Source organism: Vicugna pacos, chromosome 26 (assembly GCF_048564905.1).
Source record: "Vicugna pacos chromosome 26, VicPac4, whole genome shotgun sequence".
Classification (NCBI taxonomy): Eukaryota; Metazoa; Chordata; class Mammalia; order Artiodactyla; family Camelidae; genus Vicugna; species Vicugna pacos.
This window is the reverse complement of record NC_133012.1, coordinates 2,926,790-2,944,176: the sequence shown is the minus strand read 5'-3', so window position 1 is coordinate 2,944,176 and position 17,387 is coordinate 2,926,790. Positions and strand designations below refer to the sequence as shown.

Below are 17,387 nucleotides of genomic sequence, written 5' to 3'. Positions count from 1 at the left end.
GCCATAAAAAGGAACAAAATTCTGCTAGATGATGCAACATGGATGAACCTTGAATGCATTATGCTAAGTGAAATAAGCCAGACACAAATGGACAAATGTTGTGTAATTCTACTTTATGAGGGACCTAGAATAGTCTAATTTCTTGAGGCAGAAGGTGGAATAAAGGTTACCAGTGGAAGGGAGAGGAGGAATGGGGAGCAATTATTTAACTGGCACAGTTTCTGCTTCAGAGGATGAGAAAGTTCTGGAAATAGATAGTGGTGATGTTACCCACTATTGTGAGTGTACTTGACACCAATGAACTGTGTGCTTCAAATGATAACTTTTATGTTATAGATATTTTACCACAATACAGAAAGCAATGAATTATAATGACTGAAAACATCAAAGAAATTATAGGAAAGAGACAAAAGGTTCCTTTGTTGGAATTTTAAGCCACATGTGCTACCCCTCCCCCAACACAGTAATTGAATACTTCAGTTGAAGTCACAGCATTACAACAATTACCAATTGAATTTGAAACTGAAGAGCCAGACAGCAACTTAAACTGACCTCCCGCCCAATCATCTGAGAGATTCAAGGTGTTTGTTGTCCAAGTAAGGGAGACCACTCTACATAATCTGAAAAGCTATGTCTTAAGGTAAGCTGAAATCTCATCACTTATCTCCACCTATTGGCCCTGTGTGCGATAAGAGAAAATATACACATTTTTCTCTGCCCCTGGTTCTTGGCACAGAGCTCCAGAAACACTTGAAATTTCCTCTGTGACCAGAGCACTAGGAGTATCTTTTATTCTAATATTTGGTCTTTGACCTGGTCCCTGACACAGAGTTCCTGAAACCCTTGTAAATTACTGGGTGATACTCCTGTCTTTTGTTCTAATGAGGTGACTCTGTTGGGGGGGACGGTCCCGGCTGAGGGCTGGTCACCAGAAGGACAAAGTCATGATTAGAAGCTTGGAACTACCGTCCCCCCTCCACCCCTGTTCTCCAGAGAGAGGAGAAGGGCCAGAAATGAGTTAATAACTGGTGATGCCTACGTGAGAAAGCCTCCATGAAATTCCAGCGGTGCAGTCTGGAGGGCTTCCGGGTGGGTGAATGGATCCACCCAGAGGGTGATGCACCCACCACTTTAATAAACTGGTAAATCTGTTTCCCTGAGTTCTGTGAACAGCTCTGGCAAATCACGCAAATTTGAGGAGGGGGTCACGGGGACCTCTGATTTGTAGCCAAATCAGACAGGAGTAGTGGGTAACGTGGGGATCAGCTGCTTGGGACTGGCCATCTGAAGTCGGGGAAGGGAGCAGTCTTGGGGGACTAAGCCCTTAAGCTGTGGGATCTGACATTGTCTCCAGGCAGATGGCATCAGAATTAAGTGAAATTCTGGGACACCCAGCTGGTGTCGTGGAGAATTGTTTGGTAGGGGAAAAACCCACACACATTTGGTGACCAAAAGTGAACTGTGTAAAAATAAAGGAGACACACAGGAGCGAAACAGTAGGGGAAAAAAAAAAACTAGATCCTTCACTACATAGGAAGGAAAAATCTCTAGGTTTTCCCTTTATACCCTACTTCTGCCCACAAAGCTACCCAGAATAAACCCACTTCTTCAATAAAACAAGCCCTCATCCTATTTAAACACAGCTTTTCCGTCCTACAGTCTTTTCCTCTGAGCTAGATACCCACAGTTCTTTCAGGCATTTTTATATTTGTTACCATAGCTTTATCCATTTCAATAACCTCCCCTGAAGGTCTTCCAGTTTAACATTCTTGACCCAAACTGAATGTAATCCAAATGTGACCTTCATCTAATTATTCTGATTAGTACAACCTAGCACCGTGAAGCTTTTGGTATCTACCCTATGCAATGGTCTCATTCAATAGAAACTTTTATCTTGGGCTTTACATCAGACCAGCCTGTGAGGAAAAAACTTTTATTATATAATAATTCTCCATAGTAGGGAAATTAGAAAAACAAATAAAGGAAAAGGAAAATATTTGAAAATAAAATGGATCTTTTTTTACACAAAGTGGTCTACTTGACTTAGGGTTTTGTGAGCTCTTTCCCTTAATTCACACTCAACAATTTATCATGAGGGGGGAGGGTATAGCTCAGCAGTAGAGGGTAGAGCACGCACAAGGTCCTGGGTTCAATCCCCAGTCCCTCCATTAAAGATAAACAAACAAACAAACCTAGTTACCTCTCTCCCCGAAAACAAGAAACAACAATTAAAAAAAAAACAAGGAACAAATTATCATGGATACTTTCAAATGACAAGCAGTTCATCTCTGCATCCCACTCTTAACAGGTAAAGAGCAGATACTTTATTGTATTTGCCTAGTCATCATGACCCATTTTTAAAATAGCTTTAGTGAGATATAATTAACCACCACAGTCAATTTTAGAACATTTTCATCACCTCAATAAGAAACCCTGTACCCTTTAGCTATCATCCCCTAGTCTGCCACCTTCCACTCTAGTCCTCAACAACCACTAATCTACTTTCTGTCTTTACAGATTTTCCCACTGTGGATATCCCTGTGATCAGATCAAATATGTGGCCTTTTGTGTCTGGCTCATTGCACTGAGCACAATGTTTTCAAGGTTCATCTGTGATGTGGTGTGCATGTATCAGTATGTCATTCCTTTTTATGGTTGAATAATATTCCAATGAATGGACATACCACTTTTGCTTATCCATTCATCTGTTGATGGACATTTAGGTTGTTTTCACCTTTGGGCTGTTATGAATAATTCTGCTATAAATGTTCATGTACAAGTTTTTACATGGAGATATGTTTTCATTTCTCATGGGTATATTTAGCTAGGAATGAAAATGCTAGGTCATATGGTAACACTGTGTTTAATCATTTGAGGAATTGGTAGTTTTCCAAAGTGGCTGCACCTTTTTAAAACTCCTACCAGCAGGGTATGAGGGTTCCCATTTCTCCACATCCTCAACAATTGTTATCATGTGATCTTTTGAATCTAGCCATCCCCATGGGTGTGAAGTTGTATCTCGCTGTTTTTTTGTTGTTTTTTTTTAATGTAGGTACTGGAGATTGAACCCAGGATCTCGTGCGTGCTAAGCACATACTCTACCACTGAGCTATATCCCCCGCCCCCATCACTGTAGTTCTGATTTGCATTTCCCTGATGCCAAACAATGTCAGGCACCCATTCATGTACTTACTGGCCATTTGTTTGTCTTCTTAGATTTTTTTTTTTTTAATACTTCCATGCTTTCCCAACCCACTTGGTTTTTGTTTTATTTTATTTATCCAAGGGGAGGTAATTAGGTTTACTTATTTACAGATTGATTGCTTTTTTAATAGAGGTACTGGGGATTGAACCCAGGACCTCATGCATGGTAAGCACGCACTCTACGATTTGAGCTATACCCTCCTCTCGTATGTCTTCTTTGGAGGAAATGTCTCATTCAGATCCTTTGCCATTTATTAATTGGGTCATTTGTCTTTTTATTATTGAGTTTTGAGTTCTTTATACATTCCGATACAAGGGCCTTGTCAGATACATGATTTGAAATTATTTTCTCCCATTTAGTGGGTTGACTTTTCACTTTCTAATGATGACGTTCTTTGAGGCACAGAAGTCGTTACTTTTGATGAGTTTCAATTTATCTGTCTTTTTCTTTTTTGACCATGCTTTTGTCATCATATCTAAGAATACTTATGATGTACCCCTATTTTTTTTTGTTGTTTTTTAAAACTCTTTGGTTGGTAATAATGTGTCTATATTGGTTCATCAATTGTACCAAATATGCCACACTGATGAGGGATGCTGAGCGTAGGGGAGTATGTATGTGTGGGTGGGGAGGGCTATGTGCGAACTCTCTGTTATTTTCTGCTCAGTTCTGTTGTGAACCTGAAACTGCTCCAAAAAATAAAGTCTATTAATTAATAAAAAATAAAATGAACTAAAATTTTTATTTATAGATAAAATTTTTATTTATGTTTTTACTCCTATGTTTTCTTATGAGAGTTTTATAGCTCTAGCTCTTCCATTCACATCTTTGATCCATTTTGAGTTAATTTTGGCATATGAGGTGGTATGGGTCCAATTCTATTCTTTTGTATGTCGCTCTCCAGTCATCCCAACAACATTTCTTGAACTCTTTCCCCATCACAAGGTCTTGGCACCACTGTCAAAGGTACCAGTTGACCACAGACATCTGGGAAGACCCATTTCTGAATCCTGATTCTGTTGTACCAACACATTAGCTTATCCTTCCCAACTGACAATGTAATAAACATGCTCCGTTTGTCCTCCCAGCTGCTAACAGAAGTGAGTGGAACAGGGTCCAAGGCCGAGCCCTCAACAATTCAGTGTCCTCCTTTTTTGGTTTACATTCAAACATCACTCAGTACTCCTGGGAGCAACTTGTCAACCAGCGATAAACTTATTTAAATCTGCTATCATCTGGTCAACATTTCCCCATTCTGTCCACAAGTGCCGCATTAGCTACTGCGTAAAATACGCTACTGAAATCAAGATAATGTCATCCAAATAGAAAACCAACCCTGCAGAGGTTCAGACAAAGACAATGGTCACACTCTGTTTGGTAATTTTCATAAGGAACCAACTGATCTCTCATTTTTGGAATTAATCTTTTCTTTTATACTTTTTTGATCATTTCTGTCAGTGATAAATATATATATATATACATACAATTTTATTTATCACCATGTGTTAACACTTAAATTTCTAGTTTATCACCTTGTCTCTGTGTATTGGTATACAGGCATCTGAGACCTTTAAGTAGTATTCCCAAGTCTGTAACAGTAATTTTAATTCTAATCTTAATTCCTTCTATACAGTCCAAGTTTTTGTTTTTGCCTCAGTTTTTTCCATTGAAATACTGAAAATATTTTGCACTTATCACCTACGAGCTGATGAATTCAATTGTGAAAAGTACACGTTTTAATGGTGACACTCCAACAGAAAATATTAGCATTTTATTCAAAATACAGATGATAAGTTTAAACTTTATCTGATCAGACAGTTTATGACAAGAAAAACATGGTTGCACTTAGAGCCTAGAGGAAAATAAAACACTGCAGCAAATATATACCATCACTGAAATCTATTACTTGCTTTTCATATTCAGTATTAAACATTACTAGAAGCAGTCAGAAAGCCAGTGGCCCTTGGAAAGATGAATTATTTCAATTCTTTTGTCCTTTAGTCTCACCTGAAAAGCGCATATACCAGGGTAGCAATCAAAGCGAAACTGACCACAACCGCCACAAGTACTTGGTCACTTACTCCTTCTATGACTGAATCATCGTCCAGTTTCAGACTCTGAACTTCACCTTGATATTTGGCCATTCCAGGTCTAAAGGCAAAAGAAATAAAATGAAAATTACAAATGACACAGAGAGAATCAAAATATACTAATAAAAACAATTTAAGTACAGCTGACTTTGAATAGAGTTACTTTTTGGCAGCGCCCACTTAAGGTAGGTTGCATTAAGTACAACTCCAGTGGGGAATGCCCCATGAATGAGTTCTTTAAAATCTGCCAGATGTAATTTTGAAGGGTACAGAATTCTACTGCCTTTAAGGAAAATAATTACTATAATTTAGCATCTATTTACATTTTTAAAGATTTTTAAAAATAGCCTTTCCTCTTCGAGCTTAAGTCCTTTAATTTTAAGAAAAAAAAAAAAGACATTCCTCATGCTCAACTGTACTTTTCTTATCCCTGAATAGCAAATAAATTCTCCAAGTAGATCACGTTCCCCCTTCTCCCTCATAGAACTGAACATGTGGCATAGAATTTAGCATGTGTAGGTAGGGAAGGAAACATATTGCCTTCTCCTGTAAATATTCTTAAATTACCTAGTATGTGCTCTGTGAACAGTAGGACCTAATATATATGCTTAAATAAGAGTGGCTTACCTTACTTCTAGTGTTAGTAATTTGAAAAGTAAAAGACACGGAAGCTAGAGAACATTTATAACTATAGGAAGACTACTTGAATTAATGAAAATTCTGGTGCTTGAAAAACTATTCGCCTCACCTGGGACTAACCTCAGCTTATGGTTCAGAATTCTTTGAACCGCCTCGAATATGGAATCACTCTGAGGCTGCATTTCCTTATGAAGAGAAAAGGAAGGGTGTGAAATTCTCCCACACCTTAAACTAGAGAAAAATGGTAATACTCAACTTCTATAGGTTTGAGGGGAGACAGTCCAACCACATCAGAGTCCAAATGTCACAGGCAATTCCTAATTTTTTCAGATGGCAAATGCTAAGTTGAAAAGCTTATAAGACACACCTAAAGGGAAGTAAAGAAAATAAATATTCAATGAAGTTATATGACTATTCATAATTAAAATCCTGTATTTATGTAACGACTGCACTGAAAAACAGTTTTATTCAATATCACCATTAATCAGGTGAGCCGCTGTTAAAAGGAAACTTGGTGTGTGGAAGTCTAAAGCTTTTGAAAAGAATCTCCGCTGGCCGCTAGGAAGAAAATTACCTCTCGTGGAAGAAACTTAAGCAAACAAACAGATCAAAGGCAGCTTTCACCAGCTTTACACACAGTAATGGCCTGATGCACCAGGAACTTTCTGATGACAGGTTTCAAGTACCCTTTATGAAAGCATACACCAGGAAACTCAGAGGGCCCAAATGTCAGTAATGTATTCAGAAGAACAGCCAAATCAACTGTCAACTAAACTTGAAGAAAAGAGCCTCAGATAATCTCAGGGTGGGCCATGTGGCCAATTTAGATTTTTATCTTGTAGGGTTTCCTGTTTATGTTAGGTTGTGTCAAATGTCCTAAGGGCAGTGGGAACTACTTGCATCACTCAGAGGTAACCAAAATGTTATCCCGCAGCCAGATTCCCGGGCTCTGATTACTCAATCCATCTACTTCACAGAGCTGGGAGGATCTTCTCCTGTGTTGTATATTTAGGGAGTTCACCACTTCATACTTAAAAAAAAAAAAAAAAAAAGGATGGGTTCTGTTTCTATGTCCTTCCAGGTGTAATCAATGATAATGTGACCAAATTCTACTGCATCAGTTACATAGAGATTCTTATATAACTGGATCACTTTGCTGTACACCTGAAACTAACACAACATTGTAAATCAACCATAGTGCAATAAAAAATAAAGTAATAAAAATAAAAATTTTAAAAATATATATTCTACTGTATGATTACATGAGTTCTACCAATTTCACCCTTAAGATACTGCTTCATACACATTTTCAAGAACTCAGAGGTCCACGACACTCCGATTATTGTGGGACCATGTAATGTTATTTGCCTCATTTTAGAGTGAAAGTTCCCAGTGTTGTTGAAATGCAGGGTTACTTCTTATTTCCATGAATTGTAGTATCATTAAAGAAGGCGCTGCGGCTGAGGGAGGGTAGGAAGGGAGGAGATGGCTGGTAAGTGGGAGGGACGGAGGGTCTGCTGCTCTTTCCTGCCACGTGGAAACCCCAGCTCTCAAGGGAGGGCTGCTAATGGTGTCTGGCCGACTTGCTGGGGACTTCCACAGTTAACTTCCGCCAGTGGTTCTCCCTATCATCAGAGCCAAAATAAAGGAACTGTTTTTGAGCCAGTGGCTCAAAAATCAGGTATTATAACGCCACCTCGGTTTGGAAAGAGGCTAGTCTAAGATCATAGAGGATAAACAATGAAAAGAAATTTAAAAATTTCTGCTTGAGCAGATGGTATTATACCTCAATCTTGAAAATGAATTTCAGCATCAAGCTGAACTTTGGTCCCCTGACTTTCACTGGTCGGGGACAGAACAGGGCTGCTGATTTTGATCGACAACACACGCTCTCAACTCAAGCCTGACCACAACAGCATGCCCCGAAGACCCTGGAGTTCAGTCACAGTTCTGCTCCTGCAGCTAGGACCCCACTTCAGCTCTTGGGGACCCCTTGCTTTCCGTAAAATGTAAAAGCTGGATTGGAGAATGTCTTAAGTTCCTTCTACCACCACATTTTGCTGATTCAGAGATTTCTGGAATCAGAGAAAAAAAAAAGCAGGAAAGACAAATACCAAAGGTTAAATTGGTTACAAGTGGGGAACATGGCTGGGAGAGGCAGATTTTCTCCTTTTCCAGGAAACAGTTTTATAGTCCAAATTTTTTTCAAGCATGTATTACTTTAACAATAAAAACAGAAGTCAGTGCCTGCTCCCTCCCTGGAGAGATGAAAATTAGGCTTCAGTTCTCCAAGATTTAAAATGTCTGTCTCCAGTCCCGGTCTTACCTAAGAACCCTAGACTCTCCCAGTTCCCCGATGGTGCCCTCTGAAGATCTCGTGATGGGCACTGGGAGGTGGCCACACTGGCTACCTCTCAGCCCCGTGAGCAGTGCACAGGGAGTTTTATGCGTTGTATGGCCACTAAATGCTGCTTGCTTGAAACCCCAAGGGAAGGTTATTAAACTTACAAAAAATGGTATCTGATCTATTTCATAGGATCTTGTCAAATGAAAACAAGTCACTAGCACCCTGTTTTTAACTTACATTTTGAGACTTACAGAAACAAAATACCATAGATCTCGGAAACGGGGTTGATAATTGATAGAAAAATTGGCAGATAATTGACAGAAGCAGAACTGATTTCCAGCACTGACTTTGTAATTGAGGAACAGCTTAATATATTGAAATAGCATAACGTTTGGAGTCAGACAACTGTGTACCTATGTAAAATCTGGCTCTCAGCTTCTTCATTTGTAAAATACATAAAATTAACTTGAACTATATCAAACAATCACTTTTTGGGCAAAACAACAACAACAGCCTTATTTTGTGGAGTTTATGAGATAATAAAGGTAGAGTATTTAGCATATGGCTTGGCAGACTCTCAATAAATGGAAGCTACAATAGTTTGATTACTATTATTAACAACCTTCAAGGAATCTGTAGAACCATGATGAAACTTGGCCATGCCTTCCCCACAGCTGCACTAAGTCGCATCTCAAGCTCTCTTTAATCAAAGCTCTAAGCACATATTTCCTGGGAAGACAGGAGAAACTTGGAACGTGGCCAGGAAGGACACCGCCACGTTTACTTGAATCCAATCAACAGCTGTTGAGAACTATTCTCCAACTAACTGGAGTAAGGAGAGAACTAAGATACGTTCCACTCACTTCCCTTTGTCTTTTCGAAAGTTTTCAGGAGAAACAAAACAACACAGAAAAATAAGGGAAATGCAGGAAATTCCATAACTTCAAAGGAGAAACTCTATGTCTTTTTACCCAAACTCATGTAGAAACATGGTGAGCACATGGCTTTTGCAGACAATTACATCCAAGAAGTTTTTAATATAATTTCCTTCACTGAGGGTGGTTGGAGCTACAAAATGAAACCTCAAGAACACTACATATCAAGGGGTAGGTACAGTTTGGTGGTAGTACGCCCACTTAGCATGCATGAGGTCCCGGGTTCAATCCCTGGTACCTCCATTATAAAAAAAATTTATAAATTAGGAGTTTTGGATTAACAGATAAACGTTACTACGCATAAAACAGATACACAACAAGGACCTACTGTATAGCAGAGGGAACTACAGTCAAAATTTCTTGTAATAAACTATAATGGAAAATAATCTGAAAAAAAAGTATGTATATGTATAACTGAATTGCTCTGCTGTACACCTGAAACTAACATTGTAAATCAACTATACTTAAAAAAATTAAAAAAAAAGAACATTGTACATCATGCACAAATGCATTGTGGGTAAGCCATCAAACCGGAGACAGGAGGCTGAGGTCAACTCAGCCCTGAAAACCAGAGCAGCTGAAGCAAAGGTGATCACACCACAGGCCTTCCGGAAATGGTCCACATCCAAAGACAGGGCGTTGCACGGGCATCAGGGTGACGTGCTCCCTTTACTCGCCTAACAAGAGTTAATGGTCACTGAAAGTGCCAGGGATCCTACAGAGATAACCTGGAATGTAGGAACTCTGGTTTGACAAAGATCCAGAGGCACCAACAGAGTAAACAAGGCAGGTGAGATGCATCTGATCACTTCTAAAGGTTTCTCTGCCCTTGGCGTGGGGAGGAATGTTGAAAAGAAACACCACGGAGAAGATGGTCTCTGTTCACAAAACGAAAAATCACCATGTGTGAACCTGTAATTAGTACTCTGCAAAGCATCATTAAACTCAGTGCTGGGGGAGGAGGGTATAGCTCAGTGGTAGAGTCGTGGGTTCAATCCCCAATACGTCAATTTAAAAAAATTTATATATATAAATAAATAAGCCAACCTAGTTACCACCCCCGCCCCTCCCCACCCCCCTGCAAAAAAACCCCAACAACTCAATGCTGCATCTGCAGGTCTGAAGGCTCAATGAAAAAACCTAGTCTTAATGGGAAAGGGGGGGGGCCCTCCAGGAACCTTAAACCAAATGAAGATGTGTCTTGGGAAGTTTAACTTTCCTGCATCCCAAATAAAAGTTTGGCATGACCTGGTAAAATTACGCACATCCTATGACTCAACAATTTTAGAACCCCAAGCATGTATCCTACAGACATGGGCACTAGTATCTAGAGATATGAATGCCTTTAGCACTGTTCCTAGTTGGCCCCAAACTGGAACAAGAAAATACCCATCAACAGTAGAATGGCTATATTGTCATATTCATACAATGGAGTACTAGACAGCAATGAAAATTACCTATAGGTGTGCGCAAACTTACTATTACTTCAAAATCACTCGTAAAAATTCAAAACAAGGTAAAGTAAAACTGTATGGTTTAGGCAAGCATCCGTAGGTGGAAAAGCTATAGGAAAAGCAAGAAAGTGAGTATCACAAAAGTCCGTTTAGGGAGGGCATGGTGCTCAGAAAGGAACACAAGATATGGTTGGGGCTCCTGGGGTACCTGCAATGCTGTTTTTACCTGGGTGTTTAATTACTAATTACTCCTTAAATATGTACGTCCTTTGCACTTGGCTGCACATGTTGGGTCGCATAACAATTCATCGGTAACCCTGCAGAGATTCACGCCTCTGGAGAGGTGACAGCTCCGGAAAGACTGATCCCCTGGCCACCGAGGAAGGAGGGACGGGCCCCGGGCACTGTCGGGGTCCTCCCGGGCTGACGGCCCCCGCACACCCCGTCCCGACTCGGAGTAACTCGCTTCCGGGGCCCGCCACGTCGGCCGCCCTGCCTCCAGACGCGGCGACTGCCCCCCGCGGAGGGCCGGGCGGCCGCCTAGACCCCCGCCGCCCCGCCCACGCCGGGGCCCCGCCGGCGCCCGGCCCGCGTACCTCTGCACCGCGGAGGACACCTCGCCAGCTCCCGGTGACCGAGGGCACAGACTGTTTCCGGGCCGCCCCACCACCCTCCCGGGCGACCACTAGCTGCGTCCTCCGGGCTGGGAGCGCGGGCGCGGCGCACGCGCACTGCCGCGCTTCCGTGAGGGCGCGGGCGGGGACCCGGCGGCGGGGCGGGGGGACACGCAGCGGGCCGGCGGGCGGCGGGCGCGGTGCTGCGCAGTGCTGGGCGGCCGCGGTCGGGTCGGGCCAGGCCGGGCTCTCGGGCGGCTGCCGGGCAGCGGGGTGCGGGCTGCGGGCTGCGGGCTGCGGGCGGGCCGGTGGGGCGGGGCGGGGCGGCGCGGGGACGCGCGGTCCCGAGGGGCCGGAGGAGGAGGAGGAGGAGGAGGGGCGCCGGTGACGCTGCGGGAGCCGCTGCCAGCGCCGGACGGAGTCGGCGGCCGGGCGGAGGACGGGCGGGCCGACCCTCGGACGCAGCCCCAGGCCGAGCCGCAGGCTTCCTGGCGAGGCGGGGCGGCCGCGAGCCCCGGCGGGAAGATGTTCAACGTGGAGTCCCTGGAGCGGGTGGAGCTGTGCGAGAGCCTCCTCACTTGGGTAGGTGGCGGCCGGCGGGCCGGGAGGCCCCCTCCCCCAGGCCGCCGTCCCGGGATCCCCCCGCGCCGGGGCGAGCGCCGAGGGCGGCGGTGCCGTCACATCCGGGGCCTGGGCGGGGAGCCGGGGACGCCGGTGCGGGCCGCGTCTACACCGCGGGAGGCCCGGCCCGGGTCCGGGGGAAACTTGCCGGGCCTGAGGTGCTGGGTGGAGGCTGAGGACGGGGTGCGGGCGACACTGTCACCAGGGCAGCGGCCCCGCACCCCGCGCCGCCGGGGAGGCCCGCGGGACCCGGTCCGCCGCTCCTGCCTTTGTTGTCACGCTCGCCGGGATGGAGCGCAGCCCCTGGAGGGGCGAGCCGCCCGGGGAGAGAGGGCAGGGGAAATCCGGGGAGGCACCCGGAGGCCGGTACCTGGGATGCGGGATGCACTTGAGCGATGAGAGAGTCAGCGGTGCGGAGATGCTTATTAAAGGCACTCAGGATCAAAATGAATCTGGAAGGGGTCTGGGCATCAGCCGCGGAACTCGACATTTGGGGGACAGCGTTGTGGGATTCTAATTTTAAGTTCTTAAATGCTTATTAAAATTCTCATATGTTAATGTAAACATGTGTTCAGTTCTGATGGCAACAGCCGTGCCTGTAGCAGCCTCTTCAATAGTTGGACATGAAACCAAGCTTGTGTGTTTCTCAAACAGGGTGTCAGTTCCTGGGGAGGGAGGGAGGGAGTGTGTGTGTGTGTGTGTGTGTGTGTGTGTGTAGATCTGGGGAGGGAGGGAGTGTGTGTGTGTGTGTGTGTGTGTGTAGATCTGCAGAGCCTGTGCCTCATTTAGGAGCATCCATTTTTCTCACTGATAAAATCGTTAAATATCACTTTGGAGTAAAACACAAACACACTTATGGAGGTGACTACAGCACTTGTGTTAATGTTCCAGGTAAAACACAGATGCCAAATAAATGCCGTTTAGTGGTGTCTTCGGTGGCAAGTTTAGATCCTGGAGTGTAGACATTACTCCTGTGTGGGGGCATTTGGGTGGAAAGATTAGAGGAGCCTTAGGTTGTTTGTAACAAAGGTAATGACAGTAGTGTGAGATTTTCATAATTTGTCTTAGATCACAAATCATGTTATGCTTTCTGAAACAGAGTATGTGCAAGAGCAGAGCTTGACATATTGAGTAACTTTTGTATCAGAGCATTCTTGGCATTTCAGATTGTTTGCAATAATATGTAGTTAACATGCAGCTTACAGCTGTAATGGGTTCCAGCTTCAAATGGGTTTCACCACTGTATTTAAGAGGAGAGAAAAACAGATAAACTGCATAATGCGGCCAAAGTTTGACTAGGCAGCGGAGAGATAAAGAAATACCACATTCTTTAATTCTGTGAAAGGAATAGATTTGGCAGAGGTTGCAAACAGAAGATTGAGAATCTAAAGATGTGCATTTTTTTTTTTTTGAGTCTGTGCAAAAAGTGCCTTCCTCAGTGCTAGGGGGAAAAAAAGGGCAAGAGGGCAAAGATGCGGAAGCTGATTGAATCTGAAGTAGGACTACATGGTTTAAAGTCTAGAAAGACAAGCCATGGAAACAGAGAGGTGTGTTTGACCGACATCTGCGAAAAGATGGTCGTGGGTGCAATTATTTGAGTGAGGAATGCTAATAAAAATAGAAAGAAACTACAGAGGGGAGTTTGAGGGGAGAAGCACGAAGAGCAGCTATTAAAAATCTGGCCAAATTTTAAGAAAACAGATAATGCTGGTTATCAGCTGTAGAGAGAGGTCAAGGAATACGGTTTTGTAGGAAAAAAAACTTTTTGAAATTTCAGTGGAAGCCTCGTCAAGGACAATTTCTGGGGGAGATAAGATTAGAGATTATCAATGACAAAACAGGGAGGCAGAGTCCAAGCAAAGATAGACAATTCAAAGATTTGGAAACTTTTTTTTTTTTAAATGTTGTACATTGAAATGTTGCAAAATAAAGTTGAACTTAAATGTTGAGTTTGTTCCCTTGTGGTTGTCGTTAAGAACGCAGAATAAAGGTTTATGTGGAAAATGTCGGAGGCAGCTGAGAATGTGCATTTAGTCCAGTGGCTTCCGTTGTATTTGAAGGCCAGGCTAACGCCTAACACAATCCCAAAACCCCGAATAAGGGGGGAAATGTATACTATACAGTCCTGAAGAGAAGACTCCCATTTAGAATAATTTACTTTGCATAAACTTCTAGCCAACTTGGCTGTGCAGTTGCTTTTCACACAGCAGGTTGGAAGGTAATTACAACCCTCAGCAAAATGCACACAGCTGTCAGAAACAGAGAAGACCCAAGAGCTTGGATACACACAGCCTGGGTGATTCCATCTTTGAGCTGACAGCCTGGGATACTTGAAGAGCCTCTGTGTTCAGTTAATGAAGACCGTAATTATGCTCCTGAATATCACATCGAAGTTTATTTTCACTGCATAGCATTTAGTTGGAGATTAGAGGCATATAGTACGTAGCAGTTTTTCCACCAGAAACAGTTAATAACAGCTCAGGCATTTAAAGGGATGACTGTTAGCTACCTCTACAGAGATTCATTTCCGTGGACCATCTCCTTGCCCCAAATGCTGGATACGTTGCTATTGTATCAGAGAGCTCACTAGCCCAGGAACCAAATGTTCCACATTTTTGTTGAAAGAGGAATGCCCGTGAAGAGACCAAGTATCATCCTACCAAAAAAGAGCTTAAGTTTAAATTCCAAAGCAGAGCCTCTGTAGCAAGCAAGTTCAGCAGGATGTGCCGGAAATTTTCCACTCTTTCTCCACCCTCTGAGTCAAAATGGACTCTTAACCTGTTAGAAAACTCTGCCCTACCTATCACACCTGTCAAGCCTGATTTCCTGAATGGGTGCGTGAGATGATTGCCCTTTCCTAGGTTTAAGAGACCGCAAAAACCAGTTAAGGGCAAGATGCTAAGTGGAAAAAGAACCATCATCCCGTAGGCTCAGGTATCTTTCTTCTGGAAGCCCAGCAGCAGTAACACGTCCTTGTCATTTTCATGTTGCGCGGCCTGTGAAATGCACACTAGTGCTTGGAATTAGGGAAGGTGGCATTTTAATGGTGCTGTCTCCCGCATCTCCTCTGCTCCTCCTAACTCCGTTCTCCTCACAGTGGCTGTCCTCGTGGAGGAATTAAGACATCAGAAGGACCAAAGCACATTTTTTTAAAGCTTTAATTTCCTCTCTCTCTCTCTCTTTTTTAACTGAGGGCCAGTATAACGTTAGTTTTGAGTACAGGTTCTGAAATTAGGTCACCTGGGTTCAAATGCAGATTTTTTTGTCTCGATGACTTGCGACAAGGAACGCCATCTTTGTCTTTTGACTTCATTCAATTGAACACTAAGATGGGTGTGGTTTTTTTTTTAAGCTGGTACATTCCCCGCCCCCCGCATTCTTTATTTTTTACTGGATGTACGGGGAGTTGAACCCAGGACCTTGTGCATGCTAAGCATGTGCTCTGCCCCTGAGCTGTGCCCTCCCCCCTGCATCCCCCCTAAGGTTGGTTTCTTTCTATTTCCCCCCTACTCTGCTGTGGGGAGGTAATTAGATTTGTTTGTTTATTTTCAGAGGAGGAACTGGGGATTGAACCCAGGACCTCATGCATGCTAGGCAAGTGATCTACCACTTGAGCTATACCCTCCCCACTTAAGATGTGTTTCTTAAGCATTAGTATCGATCAGCATCATTGGAGGGCCCGTTAAAATGCTGATTGCTAAGCCCTGGGTCCCGAATCTGTCATTCAGTAGAGCTGGGCTAGGGCCTGAGATTCTGCATTACTAACAGGTTTCCAGGTGATTCTGTTGTTAGTGACGCTTGGAGAACCACAGCTCCAGAGCAGGGCTTGTTAGCCTTGGCTTTATTGACATTCCAGGCGGGACCATTTTGGTTGTGGGCACCGCGCTGTGCATCGTAGGATATTTCATAGTAGCATCTCTGGTCTCTACTTCCCAGATGCCAAAAGCACCCACCTAGTTGTTAAAACAAAAACTATCTCATAGGGAGTACACTTGCCCCTGGCTTGAGAGAGTCATTCCAGGTGATCTCGCGCTTCACTCCTCTCACGCTTCACTCCTCTCACGCTTCACTCCTCTCACGCTTTGGTGGGGGAGAGGGAGGTGGAACTTGGGTGGTGTTACTGGAGTGTCTTGGAGTTAAAAGCGAGGTTATGACCCATCAGGAGGAGTTTCACGCCCTAATGCGGTTAGGTGTAATTATCTCTCAATTTTACCAAACTGCTATCCTGAAACGTTCTGTAGATTCTAACTCAGAGTCTATGAGAACAGGTGAGTGATAGATTTTTTAAAAATTAAAATACGCATACCATAAAATCCATTCTTTTCAAGTGTGAAGTTCAGTGCTTTGTGGTATGATCACAGGGTAGGGCCACCATACTATCTAATTCCAAGAATGTTTTCCTTGCCCCAAAAGGAAACTCTGTAGAGGCATTTTCGCCGGAATCTGCCTCTGCTTTCATGGCAAAGCAGAGGCAGACATCCTGTAGCACTCATGAGCAAGCCAATTCAGAGAAAATAATTATTTGCAAGCTACATTTCAAAAATCAAAATGAAAATAGTTTTAAGTCCTAAGAGAGAAACGGATACAGTCTTACAACGAAATTACTTGCATCATTGAGTTACCTGCTTTATTGGATTTTTTCATTCTGATTGGCCAGAGGCAGTTTTTCTGAAATTTCCTCCCGTACATTTAGCAGTGCTTTGGATCAGAGGGTTCCAAATGCCAGCCTGGGGCCCTGCCACATGAGAATTATTTGATGAACTTCTTAAAAATAGACTCCCAGCCTCCTCCAGCTTCCCAGATGATTCGGGGGTACGTTCAGCTGTGGGCACTGCTGCCTTCCACTGTTCCAAATTCCTCCTGTGCATTATTTTCTCATTCCTGCTTTAAGCCACACACCCCTCCATAAGGGGTTTTTGTCCCAATTTCTAGATTAGAAAACTGATATTGAGAGATAAAGTGGCATATCCAAGGTCACACAGCCGGCAAAGCGGGAGCAAAACCGGAGATGGAATTAGTTCTGTACATTGAGGGCAAATTCATTGAGAGCTCTTTCGCATCAGGCATCGTGCTCAGGTTGGTGACAAAGAGGTGAAGGGGGGTGGCCCCGCACCGCTGCCTCTTTTTCATTCTAAGCCCACGCAAAAGAGGTTAATTCAGCCACTGTGAAGTGGAAGTGGGTGTTTATGTCTTTTAAACTACATTTGTCCCCACGTTACCACTGAGGAGACAGCTGGAGAGAATGTGGAGTAAAATTCAGTATCAGTTCCTACGGGTGATGCTTATTTGTACCATTTATTAATTTACTAAGGATTTATTGTGCTTTTGCTCCTTATAAGGTTCGTGTCAGGGGGGTGGCCTGGAAGGGCCTCTCTCCATCACCTCTCCCAAGGAGACACCTGAGTAAAAACCACTTGCTGTGCGATGTTTAAGGTCATTTCCTTAGTTTCCACCGCCATAACCATCACTTCCCACAAGGCTG

The 17,387-nt window shown here is 43.6% G+C and overlaps 2 protein-coding genes across 7 annotated transcripts in view; one reads left to right on the top strand and one right to left on the bottom strand.

Annotated features, from left to right (window-relative positions):
- Positions 1-11,294, bottom strand: part of RNF170 (ring finger protein 170) — a 29,534-nt gene extending 18,240 nt beyond the window's left edge. Inside the window, exons 1-3 of one of the 5 annotated variants that reach the window (XM_072950157.1) lie at positions 11,267-11,294; positions 6,191-6,301; positions 5,213-5,356 (exon numbers count right to left, since the gene is read on the bottom strand). In XM_072950157.1, the coding sequence (XP_072806258.1) occupies positions 5,213-5,349 (137 nt within the window). In that variant the 5' untranslated portion in view covers positions 5,350-5,356; positions 6,191-6,301; positions 11,267-11,294. Of the gene's footprint in view, positions 1-5,212; positions 5,359-6,043; positions 6,151-6,190; positions 6,302-10,896; positions 11,242-11,266 lie in introns of those variants that run through there. The other 4 variants (XM_072950156.1, XM_015248629.3, XM_031691569.2 and 1 more) reach the window with 4 other exon arrangements.
- Positions 11,295-11,620: 326 nt separating this feature from the next.
- The window catches only part of HOOK3 (hook microtubule tethering protein 3), a 93,718-nt gene continuing 87,951 nt past the window's right edge, over positions 11,621-17,387 (top strand). For both annotated transcript variants that reach the window (XR_012064347.1, XM_072950155.1), the window contains exon 1: positions 11,621-11,866. Coding sequence is in view for 1 of the 2 variants with exons in the window: in XM_072950155.1 (XP_072806256.1) it covers positions 11,810-11,866 (57 nt within the window). In the remaining variant the exon portion in view is untranslated. The remainder of the gene's footprint in view (positions 11,867-17,387) is intronic.